The sequence below is a fragment of the Panicum hallii genome, chromosome 9 (genome assembly GCF_002211085.1).
Source record: "Panicum hallii strain FIL2 chromosome 9, PHallii_v3.1, whole genome shotgun sequence".
NCBI classification, from domain to species: domain Eukaryota; kingdom Viridiplantae; phylum Streptophyta; class Magnoliopsida; order Poales; family Poaceae; genus Panicum; species Panicum hallii.
The window spans coordinates 65090419-65112169 of NC_038050.1; the positions used below are offsets into that span (position 1 = coordinate 65090419).

Here is a 21751-nt window from a genome sequence, read left to right on the forward strand (position 1 = left end):
GCACCGGCAGCGCGCGAAGCTATCAGCATTACCTGCTGGAGCGTTCGATCCTCGCTCGACGGCGACGATGCACGCACAAGTGGCGCCGGAATGGGCGTGGTGGATCGGCCGCCTCCTCGGCGCCGTCCCGCTGCTCGCGCTCGCCGTCTGGCACCGCAACGACGTCGGCCACTGCGCCGCCTTCGCGATGCGGCGCTGGGGCCGTCATCGTCGCGCGAGGCTCCCGCCAGGCCACATGGGCCTCCCATTCGTCGGCGAGAGCCTCGCGCTGCTCTGGTACTTCAAGCTCGCGCGCCGCCCCGACGGCTTCGTGGACGCCAGGAGGAGGCGTTACGGCGCGGGGGGCGCGGGCGGCGTGTACCGGACGCACCTGTTCGGCTCGCCGACCGTCCTCGTCTGCTCGCCGGCGGCCAACAAGTTCGTCCTGCAGTCGTCCCAGGACGGCACCTTCGGCATCCGCTGGCCCGCGCCGGAGCTCGTCGGCGTCTCCTGCGTTGGCAACGTCGACGGCAGCCAGCACGCCAGGCTCCGCGGGTTCATCCTCGCCGCCATCAACCGCCCGGCTCGCTCCGGACCATCGCCGAGGTCGTCCAGCCGCGCGTCGTGGCGGCGCTGCGCTCGTGGGTGGACAAGGGCACCATCGCCGCCGCCACCGAGATGCACGAACAGATATGATCGAGATGCATGCTCATGAGTTTGATGCGACGATTCGAATAAATAAAAACGCATACAGGTGACGTTCGAGAACATATGCAAGACGTTCGTGAGCATGGATCCGTCGCCTCTCACCGACATGATCGACGGCTGGTTCGCCGGCTTGGTTGCCGGATTCCCGCTAGACCTCCCCGTAACCAGTGGCGGAGCCAGCAACAAATTTATGGTACGGCGATTTGGCGAGTCCGCGAGTGCATGACACAAGCTAAAGCCGCAAGACACAAATCAAAAGCACCATAGAAATAGATGTTACCTCTTATATGATGCATTAAAATTACTTGCGAGCAGTACAATCCACATAAACATATCAATAAACGATGAACCTGCAAATTTAAGATATAGTTATTGATCAAAACTAATTTAACATGTATAGAAAAAAATTCATAACAAAACTAGAATATGCATACCAATTAAGATCTAGGAAATTGCATTTTTCTGTCTTTCTTTTTTTGAAATGCCTTTTTAATTTGTTGAAGATCAAGACCTTTGAATATTTCTCTTTCGATGTAACACAGCATCAAATCATTTAACCACCCATCGGTCATCTTGTTGCGCAATTCAGTTTTAATAATCTTCATAGCTGAGAATGCCCTTTCAACTGTTGCTGTCGCCACCGGTAATATCAATGCCAACTCAATGAGACGATAAACTAATGGAAAAACAATGTATCTCTCAAGTCTAACCATTGTTTTTGAAAGGCTTGCAGTATCATAACAAACTTTGAATTCTTCAAGTCGCCGCACATGAATGATGAAAGTTTGAAGTTGATCTTTTATGGTCTTGCGGTCATCAAAAGAGAAGTCATCATAATAGATATCCGCAATACGAGCAAGTTTCTCAACATCAAACTTAGAGAATGAATCTCTAGGGTCAAGACAAGAAAATCCAACAAGCAATTCTGAGGACCGCTCATTAAAGCGGTGATCAAACTCCGTGGTAAGAGCATCAATTGCAGCATAGAAGATATCAACACGAAAATAATGATCTTGAGTGCTATTGTTTCTCCCACCTTTTCTTGATCGACCAAATCGTGGTACTTGATCACTCATATTTGGTATTGGGATACATTTTGCAAGGCAGAAGGCTTTTGTTTCTTCAAACAATGGTTCCCAACCTTCACTTCTCAAATTATTCAAACGTGTCGTGACATCAATAATCAAAGATATAGCTTGAACAATATTTTGATCCTTCCTTTGCAAGATGAGTGAGAGCTCATTTGTAATACGAAGGATTTGCAACATCATCTTCATGATAAATACAAAGCTGAAAAATTCCATTATTTGTACCAATCCTCCTGCCCTAGATGGATTGCGCTCATCTTGATTCACAATTTCTAACACTTCTATTACTGAATCCCACATTGACTCAATACGAAGTAAAGTCTTATAATGAGATCCCCATCTTGTATCTCCAGGTCTTGCCAATGATGTTTCTTGTTGTTTACCTCTCCCAGATGATATTTCTCCACTCTCTAATTTAGACAAGAGATTCAATCGATGTCTATCAAGCAATAAATCCTTCCTTTTACATGAAGTGGAAGTGCTGCTCACAATTAGTGTCACATACTCAAAGAAATCTTCAATAGATGAGGCGCATTTTGAGACAGCAACAACTACCAATTGCAATTGATGAGCAAAACAATGGATATAGAAAGCAAAAGGGTTCTCATCTTTAATCAATTTCTGAAGACCATTAAATTCTCCTCTCATATTGGAAGCACCATCATACCCTTGCCCTCGTATATTTGCAACAACTAAACCATGATCATTTAACACTTCAAGTAATGCTTTCTTCAATGATTCTGATGTTGTATCCTTGACATGCTTGATACCCAAAAATCTTTCTATGACTTTCCCTTTTTTTCACAAATCTAACAACTATGGCCATTTGCTCTTTGATAGATATATCACGTGATTCATCAATAAGAATAGAGAATAGACAACCCCCTATTTCTTCCTTTATTGCCTTTGTGATTGCTTGTGCACAAGAGTTTGCAAGGTCTTTTTGAATCGTACCGGAAGTCATTTTTGCATTTTTTGGACACAACTCATCAAAAGCACGTTTCACTTCCTCATTCCTTTCCTTGTACCAATCAAGCATTTCCAAAAAGTTGCCCTTATTCAATGAATTAGAAGTTTCATCATGCCCCCGAAACGGCTCACCTTGCAAAGCAAGATAAGCAACAATACTCAAGGAAGCTTCCACTCGGGTTTCATATTGGACCAATGCATCTTTCGTATGAGTTGACACCTTATTTCTTACACTTGATCTTTGGTTATCAAAATCATAATATGATGTTACTGCAAAGTTATGAATGCTACTAGGCCCACCAACATGTTTTGGAAGTGCTAAATAACCATTCTTCCATTGCGAGAATCCGACTTTTGTAAAAGCATCATGACCAAATTTCTTTTCTATTCGATCATGTCTAAAAAGATAGCAATAGAAGCAATACGCTTTATTCTTCTCCACACTATATTCCAACCAATTGTATTGCTTAAACCATTTCTTTTGAAAACTCCTACTATCATTCGAGGTAGGAAACTTATGATCCATTGGTTGAAAAGGACCTTTAGCTATAAAAACCCTTCTAACTTCATCTCTAATATTAGGGGCAAAACAATCAATTGAAATACGAAGTCCTGGATCCGATATGATATAGTCCGGGTTGAACTCGGTTATACCTTCTTGAAGCTCTGCTTGAGCAACTTCATCTTCTACACCAGTTGTTGCTTGAGCAAATTCATCTTCTACACCGGTTGTTACAAGCGCAAAATGATCTTGCCCATCTTCAACCTCTTGTTGAGCATTTTCACTACCACAAGTACTTGGTTGTCTACTTGAACCACTGGAACCAGTGCCAAAATAGCATTTTAAACCTGTAAAAATAAAATCAATTATCAGTCAATGTAAAAGTGAAATGAATCAATCAATTTTTGCGAATCACAAGAATACCTTTTTTGAGATATCTTTCCTTTTCCCTTTCCATTACCAGCCATCTCTGTAATTCTTCTTGGAGTTGCCTTTGCAATTTCTTAACCTGTAGAGGTATGTCAGGACTAGAGTATTACACTTAGCACTCAATCACATCTGGGATTACTTGCTTTTGTTCTTTTAAATTTACACTTAACCAAGAAAGGCACTCACTTCCTACTCCAGCTGCGACCTGTACTGCTGAAGTGCTGATTTGCTGAATGCTGCTTGCTGCACCTTCGCCCCCTCTCCCTCTTGCGGCTGCAGCCTGCAGCTGTGGCACTGTGCAGTGCAGCACTGCAGCCGTGCAGCGGTGCAGCCGTGCAGGCCTGCAGGGGCTGGGTGAAGCGTCCCCCCCATCAGGGAAGACTTAAAAGTGATGCTTTATCAGTCCCAGGAGGCTGATAACACTTTTATTACATCAGATGGTACATCACCGTACAGCTCTACGCGGTAATGGGCAGTGAAGCGCCACTATCGCGAGGATTACAACTAAAATTCACACTACTACACTAGCTACGAAAAGAGGGTCATCAGAGTCTTGCGCCATGCGGAGTTCCAGCGGTGGCCTTAACCACAGGCACGACTGGGTGCAGGACGAAACCCTACTCGATGTCTTCGGGGACGTAGACTGGGTCTTCCACTGTAAAAGTAAGAATGGGGTGAGTACAAACGTACTCAGCAAGTCCAATCACACCCACGGAGGGGGTATAACAGAAATCAATGCACAGGACAATCCAAGGATGAGGTTATGGTTCATTTGCGGAAAACTCGGTTGTATGCAAAGGTTCGTTTAAAAACATTTCCAAAATAAGTTTTCTAGTACTAAGAGGCACACGGTGTTGATCCACACAGGATCCAAGTTTTAAACTGCTACCGGACTCCCCGTCCGCCGTAGCACACGGCACAACCGCCGGACACTTTCCAAACAACACACACCAGCCCAACCATTTCCAGAGAGAAACACTAGTTATGTGACCACACCATAACTTGCCCAATACCGTGGGCACGGCTATTCGAATAGATTTTAACTCTGCAGAGGTGTGCAACTTTACCCACAGGTGGGGTACCACAGCACGATCACCTTAGTATTGGTGCAGATACCAACAAAGCCATTACCCACCTTAGTTAGACCTAACTAGCCACCGCGGGATCCATCAAGGGGTCATTCGACCTATCTCTGAGGTTTAACCGGGGCATAAGTCACACAGAGCTTACCCCCTTTTTCCTTGATCACCCGTTGCTCTCAGCTCTCCTGATGGCTATCAGACTAACTAGAGGGATTTATGCTAAGCCGTTGCCCATACAACGGTCAAGTGGTTTGCACGACAGGTAGTTAGGTGAGATGACACATCAACTCGGTCCTTAGGGGTGACAAGATGGATATCTCCCTTCCTTGCCCTACCACACAGGTACGAGCACACAAACGACAATTCACACAGAAATGCCATCCATCCCGTCTTACTCGTCTTTCGAAACCATATTTTATCCCTTCCCACACCCACACACACTTTCTTTATAAAATCAGGTGGTTAAGGTATGGATATCACAAACAAGGGTGGCTATCCTACCATGTTTTTAGTAAGCAAAACCATGCAATTTTATAAAACATGCCACTGGGTTGTGTTTATAAAAACTAGAACAGAAACATGCATCAAAGGGCGGAATTGAACTTGCCATCATCAAGTCCTTGCGGGAGGTCCTGATCGAAACACTGTCCCTCGGGTTCGGGGTCGCAGAACTGGTCCTCGTTTGCTTGATCACAGTCAAGACCTTCCTCGTTCACTCCGTGTCCTACGACGCAAGCAAACAAGCACACAATCAATCGAAAGAACTAAAAGCTTTTATCGTTGAGCTTGTATCGGAATTAATTTAGTTACGGGGATAGGGGTAATATTTTTGGGTGATTTCTTAATGGCATGACTAAAACTATACTAGAAAGGGCGTGGTAAAGTTTTGGGTCGATCGGAGATCGTTTGGCGCATAAAATGACGAGGTAAAGGGGGGTTCAAGGGTTAAACAGGGGTCCGGGGGCTTATTCGTAATTATTCGGAGGGAGCGAGGACCTATTTGCGAATCCTAGAAATACTCAGGGCCTGCTAAGGGGTGTTGGGTATATTTAGGTTTATGTAATGGAGGGGTTTGGTTTGAAATGCTAGAAAGAGCAGGGTCTTTTTAGCAAAAGGAGCAAATAGGAGAGGGGGGTCCTTTTGGGGAAATACAAGAAAAGGGGGGGGCCTTGGGCAAAATGCCCCTTCTTCCTCCTCTCCCCACGGGAAACAGAGGAGAGGGAAGGGAGCTTCTGCGCCGGCCGTCCCCGGCGGCCTGGGGCCCGATGGCGGCCCGGGGGTGGGGGAAAAGGGAGGGAAGGGCGAGGGGAACCGGTTCCCGGCCTCACCTCGGGCCGGGGCAGCGTGTGGGAGCGGGGCGACGGAGGCCGGCGGCAGTGGCCGCGGGAGCTCGGCGGGGCGGCGCTGGGCTTGGGGAGGCGAGGGGCTGGGTGGCGGTGCAGGTTGTGGGGTGGGTGAGCCGCGCGGGGGGCCAATTTATAGAGGAAGAAGGCGGTGGGGCGGAGGGGAACGGGATGGTGGCGGCCGGCGGGCGGTGCGGGGCGCCATTAATGGCGTTCCGGCCGCTTGTGGTCGTCGCGGAGCGGCGAGGTGGACGGGACGTCTCGGGCGAGCGGCGAGCGGCGCGGCAGCTTGATGTGGCCGAACGGCGGAGGGGGCGGCCAGCAGTGCCGCGCCAAGGTACACAGGACTGACGAGGCATATCAGAAGTTCAGAACCATACAAGTGCCATTTTTTGATTAGCTCAAGGATGCATGCAAATTATTCTGACGAGTCCATCGACTTTGACAGGTGGTGGAAGAAACGATCAGAGTAGCCAACGTTGCTCCAATGGTTCATCGCGTGGCACACAGAGATGTCGAGTACAGAGGCAATTAAGCAGTCACTTCAGTACTTGTCACAGCTCTGAAAAGAAAAGGCTTAACAATCTAGCAAATACATTACCCGCAGGTTATACCATACCTAAAGGGTGGAGGGTTGTGGTTTGGCTGCGCTCGCTGCATACGGACGCCAACTAGTACGAGATTCAACCCCGACGGATGGGACGTGAGTTCAGAAGTGGCTTGTGCCTGCTTCCCTTATTAGAGATCTCACAGAGTATACAAAGCCAGCTCATATGCTGAATGTGTCATGAATGATTAAAATTTGTGCCGATCATTCAACATTGCACATCGTTGTTAATTACTTGATCATCAGAAACCACTGAAGCCAGGCACGTACCAGGCCTTCGGAGGAGGGCCAAGGATCTGCGCTGGAAATATGCTGGCAAGGCTGCAGCTCACTATCATGCTGCATCATCTAGCTGTTGGTTACAAGTAATTACTACTAACTAGCTAATTGACACAATGCTACTTTTACGTGATTTGATAGGACATAGCTAATACATCCTACTATACGTGATTTGATAGGACATAGCTTGCTGTTTGCTAAATAATACTCAAAGTTTTAAATTTGAATAATCTTAAATTGATGATCATATTATTGGCTTGAATTCTTTCAGGTGGGAGCTGCTCAATCCCGACGCTGAGGTTACATACCTTCCACGCTCGAAGCCGGTAGATGGGGCTGTCATGTCCTTTAGCAAATTAAGCTCTGGTTAAAATGCAAGACGTGCAGTAGTGCTCAGCTCTGTGCAGATTGAGAAATATAATTGAGTTGATAGCACTACTGCAAGCATTTGATAGTATTATGTTCCTCGTGCTCTACATTATGTATGTATATCAACATCAGTATGCTGCTTTAGTTATAATATACATGTATTAAAAGTTCTATCGTTGAGTGAGATAGAATTCATGTAATCTTTACTCTGCTGTTCTACAGTAGAAACGACTAGGGGGAACCCAAATTTACCTTTCTAACCCCCAGACTAGCAGGGAGCAAAAATTAACCAAAAGGATCATCCTAATAAACATCTTGGTAATTTAATATCATGCATTATAGATACTATATATGTAGCCGAGTCTAAAGGAGAAATAGCGTGGTCTAAAACTTAAAACATAAATAAAAAATGATGGCTACGGACGAGCACAGAACGTTTTAACTTATTATTAGGAGTACGTATTAGCTACTCTAGTTGCCATACCATGCCAACTTTATTTATTTTTTGTGTAATCTTTATGTCAGGGTTGTATACAGCTAATCATCATTTCCTAAGTAACCCTGCTGTATTACTTTTTTATGAGAGTTTAGGAGTAAAGCTTTTTTTTTTGGTGGTGTGCTGGAACTGTACCTATCCCTATTCTTTTCTTTTTGTTCTCAAGCAAATATTACAGCTTAATTTTGACCTCCAACGCTCACTGAGATTATTCTAATTTTTTACATTTTTTTGAACTGATTCTCATTGTTTACTTAACTGGGAAAGAAAAGGAGCAGCAAAAGCATACACGCAACAAATTAAGGTTCTTCAAAACTTGCTAGGATGAACATGACTTAAGCAGTTAGGTCAGAGATTTTCGGCTAATGGAATAAGAACCTCTCTCCACATAGTCAGATGCTTTAGCCGAGTCAATTAGGTCATAGATGACGTCATGACGACATACAAGCTCCTAAATCATTGCATTGAAGCAACGAAAGGATGACCCCATCGATGACGTCACCCTTGCACACTGAACAGATGGGCCGGACAAACTCCGACCAGGCAACAAAAGTGTAACCTCACTAGCAACACCCCCCCCCCCCCCCACCCCCCAATCTTTAGCCGCCCGCGCGAGAGGCGTAAACCGATTCCGTCCTTCCGTCCCTAAACAAATTTAACAGTCGCCCTCTCCAAGTCTAAGCAGCCCCCCATCACTCCATCAGCACCTCACGGCTACGGGATACCCCACTAAAATCCACTCGTATAAATACCAATTCAGGCCGATCAGCGATCATCTCATCACCAGGCACCAGGCACAAGATTTCTCGGCCAGCCGCGCTCACAAGACGTCCAGAACCGCCGCTGCTTCGGGTCTCCATCCCCTGCCTGCCACACCCAGCTCGTGCGTCGCCATGGCCGCCGCTGCAGCAGGACCAGGACCAGCCAGGTGAGTGAGATTAGATTGGCACTGTGATTCTTGCCGTCTTGCGCGCGTCCGAGCTAAATGGAGTGAACCGCCTGTGCACGCAGCGGCAGCGCCCCCGCCGCGAAAGAGGCGCTCCCGCCGGCCCTCGGCTCCACCTCCCAACCTCCCCCCGTCTTCGACGGCACCACCAGGTAGATCCACCACACCAATGCATTGCATGCTTCTTCTTTTTGCAGATTTGCATTGATCAGATGGTGTTTTTTGGGCTGGCGTGAAGGCTGTACATTTGCTACTTCTGCCCGTTCGCTCAGCGCGCCTGGGTTACCAGGAACTTCAAGGTACTGCTACCACTTTCAGTTCCGCAGAACCTGTTTTTATTTTTATTTTTTAACTGATTTTGTACCAGTGAAAATAGGAGGTCTTGATATAATGAAGCCTGATTCATTTGCTTTGTCTGCAGGGTTTGCAGGACAAGATCGAGCTGGTGGCCATTGACCTGCAGGACAAACCAGCTTGGTACAAGGAGAAGGTTTACCCACAGGGCACGGTACGGTGATCTCCCATTCTGCCTGTCCGTGGTCATCCATCCTCCCCTCCGTGAGCACTTGAGAACATTTCTTTCTCGGCAGGTGCCTTCGCTGGAGCACAACAACGAGATCAGGGGCGAGAGCCTGGACCTGATCAGGTACATCGACAGCAACTTCGACGGCCCGGCGCTGCTTCCAGAGGTAAGGCTGATCATACACCCTGTCACCTTCAATGCAGCGAAGCACTCGCAACAATGCAGTGGTTTCAGACTGTCTCAGAGCAGGGGATGTGCAAAACTGTTAACGCTTGGATGTGTTGGTTTCCTGCAGGATGCTGCAAAGAGGCACTTTGCTGATGAGCTGATCTCGTATGCCGATGCGTTCACCAAGGCGCTCTACTCGCCCTTGATGGCCCACGCAGATGTGTCAGATGAAGTTGGTAAGTAAGACCGTTGCTTTGAGCTTCAGACTGAAAAGATTGCAGTTTGAATTCAGTGACACGCTGCCTCGCTCAAACCGTCTGTTTTTTCGTCAGTTGCTGCTCTGGATAAACTAGAAGCTGCTCTATCCAAGTTCAACGACGGCCCATTCTTCCTCGGCCAATTTAGCTTGGTATCACACAGCATTTCAACATGAAATGTTTTTTTTGACTTTTCCTATGTTGGATTACCCATTTTTTAGATTCTTTTTCTAATATAAATGATGCCCTGTCAGGCGGATATTGCATACGTGACGATTTTGGAAAGGATTCAGATATACTATTCCCATCTCAGGAACTATGACATCGCCAAAGGCAGGCCCAACCTTGAGAAATTCATCGAGGAGATGAACAAGATCGACGCCTACACACAAACCAAAAACGACCCTCTGTTTTTGCTTGATCTTGCCAAGAATCATCTTAAGGTTAGTGATAGATGCTTCCCGGAGTGAAAATATGATCAGCTCTTTTTGCAGCTTTTTTTCTTTACTTGCCACTCGTTTACCAACTGCGCGTCGTAACATTTTCAGATCGCCTGAAGACGTGGCAGCACGGCAGTCCGTTGACGAGAGACACGACAGTTTATCAATATGATGCTACTGCTTTGTTCAATAAAAGATGACATGTTGAAAAGGGTTTTAATATCATTTCCTAAGTAACATTTCTGTATTACTTTGAAGAACAATAATGTCACAGTGGCATTTATTGCTGAGGGGTTAGCAGTAAAGTTTTTTTTGTTTCTATGGTGTTGTGTTGAGACTGTAGCTATCCTTTTCTTTTTCTTGTCAAGCAAATCACGGCTTCGGACCTTTTACCGCTCACTGTGATTATTCTCCTTGTTTAGTTTTCTGGCAAAGAAAGGGACAGCAAAAATAGCATGCACTCAACAAATTAAGATCTGCAAAACTTGCTAGGATGAGCATGGCTTAAGCAGTTGGGTCATAGCTAGATTTTGGCTAATGGAATAAGAACATCGATCGATCTCTCCACATCGGCCGATGCTTTGGCCGAGTTAGGTCATAGATGACGATATACAAGCTAAACATCTAAACCAGCGCAATACAATTGAATCATTGCATAGAAGCAAACATGACGATGAAATTCTCACCAGACACAAGGAACAAAAGTGTAGCCTCACTAGCGTGATCATAAGAATAAGACTATCTTTTTTTTTGTGGTGGTGTGCAGGAACTGTAGCTATCATATATGTCCTTTTCTTTTTCTTCTCAAGCAAATATCACAGCTTTTGACATCTAAGCTCCCTGTGATTATTCTCATTTCATTGTTTAGTTAACTTTTGCTTCAAAATTTTTTTAGTTAAACTGGGAAAGAAAAGGAGCAGCAAAAATAGCATGCACTCAACAAATTAAGACTCTGCAAACTTTGCTAGGATGAGCATGAATTAAGCAGTTAGGTCATAGATTTTTCGCAAACGGAATAAGAGCATCTCTCCACATCGTCAGATGCTTTGGCCGAGTCAGGTCACTGCAGATGTCGACATACAAGCACCTAAACGCAATGCAAATCGAATCATTACGTCCAAGCAAAGTGTAATCTCGCTAAAATCCCAATTCCCAACCCAAGACAAATTCAGCACTAGCAGGCATCACCCATCAGCTCATCACGGCTACCCTCCTAAAATCCACTCGACCGTATAAATACCAAGGCGGATCAAGATCATCTCACCACTACCCGATTACTCGGCCCGCCCACTGCTCACCAGAACCACCGCTGCCGGTGTCAGGCGTCCATCCTCCCCTGCCACTCCCAGCTCGTTATACACGTCGCCATGCCCGCCGCTAGCAGGACCAGGGTCACCCAGGTGAGCGAGAATAGCTATAGATTGGCCATCGTCGAACGATGACACTGTGATTCGGATTTTCCCTGTGTTTCTTGCCGTTCTGCACGCGCCCCGAGCTAAATGGAATGAAACGCATGTGCACGCAGCAGCCCCGCCCCCGCGAAAGAGGCGCCCACGCCGGCCTTCGCCTCCACCTCCCGTCTCCGACGGCGGCGCCACAAGGTCGGTCCTCGTACCGTGCCATCGCCTTCATTTCCTTTTTACAATATTAGAGCCATCTCCAATACATTACTTATCTCTCTCTAATATAAAAAATTTATCTTTTTAGTATTGTAAGGTGCTCGAACATATTACCAATTACATTCCCAATACTAAAAATATTTTTTATAATTACCAAAACACATCTTTCTCTTACTCAAATATAGGGGATTCCTCCCGCTACCATATCCATTGAGTAATCTGCTACAACACTGGCTATCAAAAATATAAAAATAATTATTGACAATGGAGAAAAAATATATATGGTATGAGAAATAAATAATCTACTGGAGATGTATATTATTATTATGGCATTGCATGCATCATCATACCATGATTCTGACATTGCACATTATTTATGTTAACCACTTGGAGGACGAATCCACGCTGGAAATGTGCTTGCATTACTTTAGTTCATCAAAATGCTCCATCCTCTAAGCTGTTGGCTACAAGTAATTATGAACTTGTTAATTACCATAATTCAACTTGTTTAGGTAGAGATTGTTGTTTACTAAATTATACTCAAGTTTTAAATTTGAATAAAATTCAAATGATAATCTTTGTTAGCTTGAAGCCTTTCAGATAGGACTAGGAGCAGCTTAACCCTGATGCTGAGGTTCCACACTCGAAGCCGGTAGATAGGGTTTCCATGTCCTTTAAGCTCTAGTTAAAATGAAAGGCATGTTCAGTTCTGTGCAGATTGAGAAAGAAAAATTAAGTTGAGAGCACCGTTGCGCGCAAGCATGCTGCATTAGTTCATTTGATAGTATTATATATGCTGCTCGTGCTCTACAATATGTATGTGTATCAACAGCAGTATGCACAGTATGCTGCTTTAGTCATAATATATATAGTGTTCTATTATACAATGAGTGAGAATTCGTGTATAATCCTTACCCTGTTGTTCTATTGTAGAAATGACTAGATATAACCAAAGTTTACCTTTTTAACCCCCAGACTAGGGAGCAAATATTAACCAAAAGATCATCCTTATTAACCATCTTGGTAATTTAAGAGCATTTTTAATCCTCAGACTAGGGAGCAAACATTGACCAAAAGGATCATCCTTATTAACATCTTGGTAATTTAGGAGCACATACGCTATAGCCTTATATGTAGTCTCTAAGTGAGAATTAGCTAGAAAATAGTAGTGCCGTATAAAATTATAAAAACATAAATTACCAAGAGATCGACTACCTAGGTGCCAAATCATATTTCTTAGGTACTTCAACTGAACTTAGAAGTATTAGCTACTCTAGGTGCCATATCATGCCAATCTTTTTTTTAGAAAATGTCAACTTTATTTGTTGTTTGCATAATCTTTATGGTAGGGTTGCATACAACTAATCATTACTTTTTCTAAATTTATTTTGACGCCTCTCGTTTAAATATAACTGTAGTATCTATTTATGTCCATATACACATTGACCCTATACACACACCACACTCACACCGCTCAAACTCAACCAGACCTACAACTAACTACACTTCCTAAGTAAGTTTTTCAATGTTCTACGGCTGTTCTACTGCTTTGACGTTAGTTTATCAATGTTCTACTACTTTGTTCAATAAATATATGACGTGGTGTAAAGGTTTTATGCAATGGATAATAAACTAGTCCATGTTGTTGTTGTATTTCTGGGTCATGACAATTGTGTTGTAAATCTCCACATTATACTTATAAGTGAATCTAGTATTGCAAAATGAAAAAGGAGAAAAGAATCCTTGTTACTGATTGTTAACGTGTGCTTTGAGTAGTCCAACGCTCTACTCTTATGTATTCCGTTTTTTCGTTAAAAAAAATGTATTCCGGTTTGTTCCATCAAATTTTAATATGTGTTTATTAACTTTTGAAATTATAATATTTTTTATTGCATAAGAAAAGAAGAAAAAATTTGGTTTTACGCCACATAGGATGGAATCAGACTATCTTATAATCTCTTGTTTAAATCGATTGGTTCTCAGCTAGTTCATACTGGTCTAATTGCATGGTCTGTCTTGTAGTGGAACCAAAGTGGTAATAATCTTTTAGTCAGTACATGGAGTGTATGAATTTTCTTGAATGTAGATAGATAAAAAAAGATAATTAAAAGATGGGAATAAATTACTAATAGCACTCTTGGAAAACAGACACCAATGGAACATCTCTACCTATGGACCACTTCAATGATATCGGACTACCGGTGCTGCCACGCAACACATGCATGACTATGCAAGCAATAAAAAATAATAAATTAATTGGACCAAAAATTCAAGTTCCTTTTGGATCTTATTTTCTTGTTGATCAACAACAATCATCAGCATATCATATTATCATACTATTGCCACATTCGAGTTCTTTACAAGTTTACATGTACGTTAAAGTACAACTTTATCCTACTTCTATCAGGATTATCACATTCTCAAGATGTATTATCTACCTTATTTGTTTTCTCTTCTTTTCTTGATTATATCAGGGTATACTTTCGATTTTTTTCTGCTACTAATATAGAAACGTGTACTGCACCGCAATTTTCATTAAAAAAACATTCCAACTATGTCGACATCATTAGCTACCACCGCATCTTCCTCCATTGTCCATTTCCCATCCGGAAGGTAGTAGAGCTTGGTGCGCCTTACTGGCCAGAGAATCAACCTTCTCCCGTGCCTTTTCAGGTCCTAATTACAAATATGAGCATTTAATGTCACCATCTCTTCGTTCACTCTCATATATTAGCTATCTAGAAATCCTTCCAGACTGGTTTGCCAATTCTCTTAGCTTCACCACCATTTGTTCCAAGTCTGGTCCCTTCTGCACCGGATACAGAGGGCTTGATTGGTTGGATTCTAAAATTTATCGCACCTAAATTAGGGAAGGCCAAAATATTAGCATGCCAAAACTTTGGTAAGAATTTTAAAATAATATTTGGTTCAGTGGGCTACTTTTATGGACTCCAACCAAACGCGTGCCAATTTTATGGGCTTGCGTTAGTTTTAGGATGGCAAATTTTTGAATCTCGAAGCAGACCTAGAATTTCCAACCCTAAGCTAAGCATGCAATTGTGTACGTTTAGTAATCTTTCTATCTGGATCTTTTCATTGACCATTTCGAAGTAAAATTCATTTCTCAATTTTAAAGCCCTCACAAGGCTTTCCAATGCGTTTGCAAGCAAATACTTATTTTGCTAAGAGAAAGTTTTCCGATAGTTACAAAATCTACACCAAAACTAATTTTTAGAAATTATCTTGTATTACAATTTCTTCTGTTTTGGGGGCAAAATGAAACCTTAATGGGCCTGTTAAGTGCTTCAAATAAGGTGACAGCCTAGCTATCTTTAGCCCAGTTTCCTCTCTAGACCTTGTTTGATTTGAAGAGAATTGGAGGAGGTTGGAGGGGATTGGGAGGAATTAAATCCGCAACAAGATAAAATTACTCTCGTTCCCCTCCGATCCCCCTCAACCCCCCTGGCAAGACCGAAGAAAGACCGCAGTGGGCTGTATTCCCAGCACACATGTGCATATCCTATTGAAACTCCCAGCACATCTATTTGTATCAAGCTCCACTACTGCACCCACGCAGCAATCACCCGCCGAAATCCTTCCAGAAAATCCAGGAACGCTCAGGGCCGGAAGGTCGGAACTCGGAAGGAGGAGGACAGCCAGCCACGCAGACACCGGGCACCCGCACCACGTTTGCGTCCAAGTGAAGCCAGCACCCGGCTGGCCTTCTCAGGCTGCTCCGCCGGCCGGTGACCCCATCGACCGCCTGCATTGACGTGCCCGCTCCACCAATCAGCGCCTCGCACATTCACTCCTCGGCCCCATGAATTCGCTTGCCTTTCATCCCTGCTGCCCGTCAGCGCTGACGCCCGCCTCCACCTCCGCCCCCGTCACCACTGACGCCCCGTCGGCGCGTATAAAGATTCGCCGCCCGCGCCGCGAAGCTCACCGCATCGCCGCGCAGAAACCCTCCCGAATCGTCGCCATGGCAGCCGCCGCACCGGCAAGGTGGGTACGCCAAGTGGCGGAGTGGGATCCTGTCTCAGTCGTGGCCCGGCCGTTTAGATTCGGAACTGAATTTCTTAATGGGAAATTTCTTTGTTTGTGCAGCTCCGTCAAGGAAGTGCTCCCGTCTCCCCTGACCTCCGCCTCCGAGCCCCCGCCCCTCTTCGACGGCACGACCAGGTAGGCCTGTTCAGCCCATCAACTGCATGTTTCCACGGTTCCTCTTGTGCGCAGAATCAGATCAGGAGACAAAATTTTAATCCTTTTCTTTTCCGGTCCCGTGAAGGTTGTATGTTGCGTACCACTGCCCGTACGCGCAGCGCGCTTGGATTGCCAGGAACTACAAGGTACCACTACCTTCGCTGTTCTTTGATTTGTTGAAGCAGCTCTTCTTTTAGCGGGGAGTGCTCGTGTCGTGCTGAAAAAAAATGAAAACAATCGTTTTTCTGTTCCCTTCTTCTATGCAGGGTTTGCAGGACAAGATCAAGATAGTTGCAATCGATCTTGCTGACAGGCCAACATGGTACAAGGAGAAAGTTTATCCAGAGAACAAGGTCCGTTTGGTTAATCTGTTCCTCCTTAATATCTTCATGTACAAACATTCCAAGTTTTTTTTTTCATTTTCCTCTTCGTTTGCATTTACCTTCATTTTTTCGGTAGGTGCCTTCCCTAGAGCACAACAACCAGGTGAAAGGAGAGAGCTTGGATTTGGTTAAGTACATTGATAGCAATTTCGAAGGCCCATCATTGCTTCCTGATGTAAGACATATATTAGACCGCGATCCCGTAATGCTTGCAGTAGTTTTTCAGGCTCGTTAATGTCTGAATTCTCTTCGCAGGATCCTGCAAAGAAGCACTTCGCTGAGGAGCTGCTTGCCTTTACCGATGCTTTTAACAAAGCACTATACTCATCTATAGTCTCTAAGGAAGATGTGTCCGAGGAAACTGGTAACAGAATAGTTCGTGTGTTTGACTTGTTTGAAAATGTTTTTATGTTGTATAATATGCTAATTTTCACATGCGGATTCTTGATACCAGTTGCTGCTCTGGATAAAATAGAAGAGGCCCTAGGGAAATTCAACGACGGCCCATTCTTCCTCGGTCAGTTAAGTCTGGTATGTGACTAAACTCAAGTAACAATGCCCCCCTGCAGTGTGGTTCAAAGTCAAAAGTCTCTTTTAGAGAGAGAGAGTTGTGAACCACTGTCCACAGTTGACGTGTGGTATTGTCGTGATTCCTTGCAGGTGGACATAGCATATGTGCCATTTATCGAAAGGTTTCAGATATTCTTTTCCAACATCAAGAACTACGATATCACAAAGGGCAGACCCAACCTTCAGAAGTTCATTGAGGTAATTCAGACTGATGGACGCTAAATTAGGCTAAGTTTTTATGTCAGTGGTACAATCACTTGCACTGTGGATGGTCATTTCTTCTTCTGACAAGGCACAAGGCAATATGGCTCAACGCAAACCCATTTTCTTGATAATGCTTTCCCAAGGAGAAATTTTAACTCTGAATTGCGATGTTCCAGGAAGTGAACAAGATTGATGCATACACACAGACTAAACAGGACCCACAGCTTTTGCTTGAGCACACAAAGAAGCGGCTTGGGGTAAGATATCTCCTAATATTCTGCGCTGGTCCATTTCATCCTCCATTTTTCTAATTGTTTGACCGGCATTTTAACTTCCAGATTGCCTGAAGCTTGTGACCAAGGATGAAAATCTCGCCAGGTGGCTACCAGCATAGACTACTTTGTTTACAAACACATGGCCTTCTATGCCGTATGTTAGCCGTGCTTTTAAAACAAACTAGTTGTTCGGGTTTATATCATTTGTATGTAGTGCATCGACGTCAGTATGCTACTTGACAGGAAGAGGATGTTATAATGATGTGCAATGTGCTTTGTTAAATGTTGCTTTGTTCAATAAATCAGTGTTCCTCTCCTCTCATATTAATGTTCTCACTGTGGTATTCTTATACTCTGGTAACTTTGCGAAAGTGTGATCAGCCAAGTAAATAACGAGTGGAAAGAACAATATCCAAATTGATCATTAACAGATTTGGGCTGTGTTTGACACAAGTTGTTTCTCTGTGTTTGTACATGAAAAAGGAGAAGCTTTAATAATACAAATACAAATAAACTAAATAAAGAGGATGTGCTTTTCAGCACCTTCTCCAATAAGAGCAGATTCTATAAATAAAGAGGATATACAAGGGAACAACTAGTTGAATATCAGTGCTTAGCTATAAATAAGAAAGCAGCACCCTTTTTTTTGCTAAAAGAAAAGAAGAGAAGTTTAAGTGTTTAACCTACCGCCAACTAGCACCATCAAATCAAACTCCTTTGCGGCACAAGGATCAGCCACCTAGAAGTTTTAAGAACTTCCAGTCAATTGCCTCACCGTTATTTTTTTTCTCCAAGAACATCCAATTCACATATTTCGTCAAGGAAAGGAGTGCATCATTGCAGTATTATGATCAATATGTGAACTTAGCCAAACACCAAGTTGTAGCACACCCAAGTTTAATACTAGCACTGTCCCAAAAAGATTGTTATTCTAATTTTTCCTAAGTCAAACTGTCTTAAGTTTGATAAGTTTACAGAAAAACTATTGATACTTAGGGCATCAAATAATATTTTTAGATTTAATATAAAATATATTTTCATGATATACCTATATGGTGTCATAAATATTAATACTCTTTTCTATAAATTTGGTTAAAGTTAAGATAATTTATTAACTTAAAAAATACTAGAATGATACTATTTTTGGGAGAGGTAGTAGTGTTACTCCGAGAGTCCCGGTGCTAAATATGACCTACAAAGTGAACCATACATCCATGCAGATGTTTGTGCAAGCCTGCAAGGCCGGCACATTTCGTTAGCAGCTAACAATCTCGCAGGATTCGTGAAGAGCTGCAAGGCAAGGTGTTTACTTTTCAGTGTTGAATAATAATCGCCTCTGATCTCCGACTCATGTGCTGCTCATATGGTGACACGCCAAATCAATGACATGGCTTCAGCCATTACCACTCACTCATCCGCCGCTACTCGTCACTGCTGACGCTAGAGCTGTATCGTTGACTGATGACCTTGGTGCTGACATGTTGCGTGCTCTTGGTTAGAAGCTTAGTACGTGCGTGCAGCAGTATAACAGCACTAGAGTTTTCACTTGCAAAATGCATCCTTTTTCACCTTTGTATCACAGCAGGTGGCGGTTGAAGCATCACCGGCTGTAGCAAGTTCTTGACAGTTCTGTAGCAGAGTTAATTGAAGCATCACAGCCTGTAGCAAGTTCTTGACAGTTTGTTTTTACTCCTCTGGATGATCATATGACGTAGTTGGACATGAGACAGCAGAGTGCCATGTCATCACTAACTCTTTTTTTTTCTGTGAATGCAGCTTTGATATGGAGGCACTTCCTCCTACCTTGACATCTGCTTGTGAGCAGCCACTTCTGTACGATGGCACAACCAGGTCGATTATTGCTTTGCTCTCTGAAGTTTAATAGGCCACAGACTGCATTTGCAAATTGCAATTATGCATGTTCATTACTCGTGGTATTTTGCTGTCTCTCTGACTGCACTTTACCTAGCTGACATCTGCTTAGATCTGGAATACAGATTGTACATGTCGTACGTTTGCCCTTATGCGCAACGGGCATGGATCACAAGGAATTACAAGGTACTGCTGATCCTATGAGGTCTTCTGGAGCTAACTTTGATCCATCAGTACATGCTTTATTTATTGAGAAAAATCAGTACATGCTTTTGAATTGTGATTGCTTTGGGGCACCAGGGTTTGCAGGAGGAGATCAAGCTAGTCCCCATGGACCTGGCAGATAAGCCTGCATGGTACAAGAAGGTTTACCCCAAGTACCAGGTGCGGCTAGACTCCAGATACATGCAGTTTACCACGGTAAAAGAAATTTATGAAACAATTACCACCTAACGAGTTTGTCCTTCTCCCTGACAGGTGCCAGCCATGGAGCACAACAAGAAGATCATAGGAGAGAGCTTGGATCTGATCAGGTACATAGATAGCAACTTCGACGGCCCTAAACTGATCACCAATATGAGTTCATCGTAACCGTATTTCACCACATGATGGAGTAGCTTGCTCTTCTTAGGTTGGTAATCCAACTGGTTATCTCAGGATCCTCAAAACAAAGGTTTGCAGTAGAACTTTTGGGATATTCAGATGCTTTCAACAGGGCATTGCTCGACGGACTGAGATCCAAGGGGCCCGTGACTGCTGAAGCTGGCAAGAACTAAAATATTTAGTTATTCTTATTGGATTTCAGTTGTACTTATGATTGTGCACATACTATATCCTCATTTGTCAAGCATTTCTGATGATCAGTTGCTGCTTTGGACAAAATAGACAGCTCCCTGTCAAAATTTGATGATGGTCCTTTCTTCCTAGGCCAATTCAGTCTGGTAAATTTGCAGAACTATTTTTGGCTCCTCCTGCTAGCTGTTTGAAAAAGAAAATCAAAGTGCTAATGGTGTTTGAGCTTTTGGGACAGGTGGACATTGCATATGTACCATTCATCGACGGATTTCAGATGTTTTTTGCTGGCATAAAGAATTATGATATCACAAGAGGGAGAGTTCATATGCAGACATTCACTGAGGTAATTCAATTAACGTTTTCATTAACTTATTTTGACAGGGTCTCCTGACACCAGAACAATGTACCGCAGGAACTGAACAAGATTGACGCGTATACACAGATGAAGCAGGACCCTCAAATGCTGCTTGCTCTCACAAAGAAGTTTGGGGTATGAATTAACTTTTATACGGCCATCTTGATCCGAGACACTACCTGCATGTGTTGTCGGTCAGTTGTGCTGACTTGTAGCAATAGCATCACTTCTTGCGTTTCTGATGGAGTTATGATTTCTTCTGCAGATATAAGGTTTCCACCTCGGTGTTCTGATAAACGGTTGAATAATGATGAAACGAAGCACCGAAACGATGAGATCAATAGCTTGTCTGTTGAGTGATGTCGATATGTTTTGTTCTCCAGAATGCAAAGTTACAAACACTTATAATATTTTACTCATATGTACTTACACAGTTACACCCACCGAATATTGTGCTACAACGTCTCTGAATGTGTATAGTCGGCCGTCAGCGGTCAGGCACGTAAGATTCAGATAACTAATGACGCTTAAGCAACTCTCCTAAAAGATCGCAATGCATAGGCAAATGCTTGCCAAGGGAATGAATTCTCAATCAATAAATGTTTGCTATATGAACACCCAACTGATAGTACTCGAGAAAGATGATCTTCTTGCTTCATTTCCGAAAAAAATCGTGAGGGAAATTAGCATTTTACATTTTACAATGTGTCAGGTCGAGTGTATGATATGATTTTGCAGTGTTCATGTGCGCTCTGGTAGGCTCTAACAGCATTGTACGCGCGGATGCATTCTGCAACCTGTAGCATTAGGACAAGCGAAGCAGCCCCTGCGCAGCCGCGAGCACCGCCGGCCGTCGGCTGACCACCAGCCATCCCTCGCTGCAAGTGGAATGCGACGAGGAGCGGGGCCAAGTCAGCAGCCCCGACCTTTTAGCAGCTTGTGCCATATCCACTCTGCAATGCTAGTGCTAGCGACGACGCCGACGAGCAAACGCCACCCTGCGCCATCGTCAACGCCGTCGGCGCCCGGTTGCCGCAGTGCCGGGCTGTAGGTCCGTCGGTCTCGGAGGAGCGAGGGCCGTCAGCAGCGCGCGAGGGGAGAGGGAGTCAGCGGATGCGCGCGGGAACTCGTTGGAGGCTCACACGGGGCCATGGCGGCGGATCTAGCGGAGGTCACCGGTGGCAGCGCGACCTCATCACCTGAGGTGTCGCCGGCCTAAATATTTACAGGTATGCCCCTAAACATTCTCATATAGCCTCCTAGATTGGATCGCGATTACTAATGGCGATC

At 44.1% G+C, this 21751-nt stretch overlaps 3 protein-coding genes and 1 pseudogene across 7 annotated transcripts; all 4 read left to right on the forward strand.

Moving 5' to 3' along the window:
* Nucleotides 1–67: 67 nt before the first annotated feature.
* Nucleotides 68–7368, forward strand: LOC112873343 (annotated as a pseudogene).
* A 1102-nt stretch (nucleotides 7369–8470) lies between these two features.
* Nucleotides 8471–10584, forward strand: LOC112875736 (protein IN2-1). Its single transcript, XM_025939691.1, has 9 exons — nucleotides 8471–8779; nucleotides 8863–8949; nucleotides 9036–9096; nucleotides 9219–9305; nucleotides 9388–9486; nucleotides 9616–9724; nucleotides 9821–9897; nucleotides 10000–10188; nucleotides 10294–10584. Exons 1-9 carry the CDS (start codon nucleotides 8745–8747, stop codon nucleotides 10300–10302), a joined length of 753 nt encoding a protein of 250 aa, XP_025795476.1. The 5' UTR covers nucleotides 8471–8744; the 3' UTR covers nucleotides 10303–10584.
* Nucleotides 10585–11468: 884 nt separating this feature from the next.
* Nucleotides 11469–17761, forward strand: LOC112875071 (protein IN2-1 homolog B). 2 transcript variants are annotated; one of them, XM_025938765.1, is made up of 10 exons: nucleotides 11469–11585; nucleotides 11711–15809; nucleotides 15912–15986; nucleotides 16093–16153; nucleotides 16274–16360; nucleotides 16467–16565; nucleotides 16646–16921; nucleotides 17051–17158; nucleotides 17341–17421; nucleotides 17503–17761. In XM_025938765.1, exons 2-10 carry the CDS (start codon nucleotides 15625–15627, stop codon nucleotides 17509–17511), a joined length of 981 nt encoding a protein of 326 aa, XP_025794550.1. In that variant the 5' UTR covers nucleotides 11469–11585; nucleotides 11711–15624; the 3' UTR covers nucleotides 17512–17761. The 2 variants fall into 2 exon arrangements, with proteins under 2 accessions (XP_025794550.1, XP_025794551.1); XM_025938766.1 differs by lacking the exon at nucleotides 11469–11585 and having other exon boundaries at nucleotides 11828–15809; nucleotides 16646–16754; nucleotides 16845–16921.
* Nucleotides 17762–18983: 1222 nt separating this feature from the next.
* LOC112876238 (protein IN2-1 homolog B-like) lies at nucleotides 18984–20878 on the forward strand. 4 transcript variants are annotated; one of them, XM_025940302.1, is made up of 10 exons: nucleotides 18984–19117; nucleotides 19216–19290; nucleotides 19437–19497; nucleotides 19612–19695; nucleotides 19789–19844; nucleotides 19943–20076; nucleotides 20176–20252; nucleotides 20342–20449; nucleotides 20519–20655; nucleotides 20727–20878. In XM_025940302.1, the coding sequence occupies exons 2-9, from the start codon at nucleotides 19223–19225 to the stop codon at nucleotides 20600–20602; spliced, it is 672 nt and encodes a 223-aa protein (XP_025796087.1). In that variant the 5' UTR covers nucleotides 18984–19117; nucleotides 19216–19222; the 3' UTR covers nucleotides 20603–20655; nucleotides 20727–20878. The 4 variants fall into 4 exon arrangements, with proteins under 4 accessions (XP_025796087.1, XP_025796088.1, XP_025796090.1 ...); XM_025940303.1 differs by having other exon boundaries at nucleotides 20519–20596; XM_025940305.1 differs by having other exon boundaries at nucleotides 18991–19117; nucleotides 19789–19891; nucleotides 19969–20076.
* The last annotated feature ends 873 nt before the right edge of the window (nucleotides 20879–21751 follow it).

Coding starts and splice junctions, on each gene's coding strand:
- LOC112875736 (XM_025939691.1), top strand. CDS start 8,745: ATGGCCGCCGCTGCAGCAGGACCAGGACCAGCCAG. Junction 8,780..8,862: donor GCAGGACCAGGACCAGCCAG/GTGAGTGAGATT, acceptor CTGTGCACGCAG/CGGCAGCGCCCCCGCCGCGA. Junction 9,306..9,387: donor AGGTTTACCCACAGGGCACG/GTACGGTGATCT, acceptor CTTTCTCGGCAG/GTGCCTTCGCTGGAGCACAA.
- LOC112875071 (XM_025938765.1), top strand. CDS start 15,625: ATGAATTCGCTTGCCTTTCATCCCTGCTGCCCGTCAGCGCTGACGCCC. Junction 16,154..16,273: donor GGATTGCCAGGAACTACAAG/GTACCACTACCT, acceptor TCTTCTATGCAG/GGTTTGCAGGACAAGATCAA. Junction 16,922..17,050: donor TCCTCGGTCAGTTAAGTCTG/GTATGTGACTAA, acceptor GATTCCTTGCAG/GTGGACATAGCATATGTGCC.
- LOC112876238 (XM_025940305.1), top strand. CDS start 19,223: ATGGAGGCACTTCCTCCTACCTTGACATCTGCTTGTGAGCAGCCACTT. Junction 19,696..19,788: donor AGGTTTACCCCAAGTACCAG/GTGCGGCTAGAC, acceptor TCTCCCTGACAG/GTGCCAGCCATGGAGCACAA. Junction 20,253..20,341: donor TCCTAGGCCAATTCAGTCTG/GTAAATTTGCAG, acceptor CTTTTGGGACAG/GTGGACATTGCATATGTACC.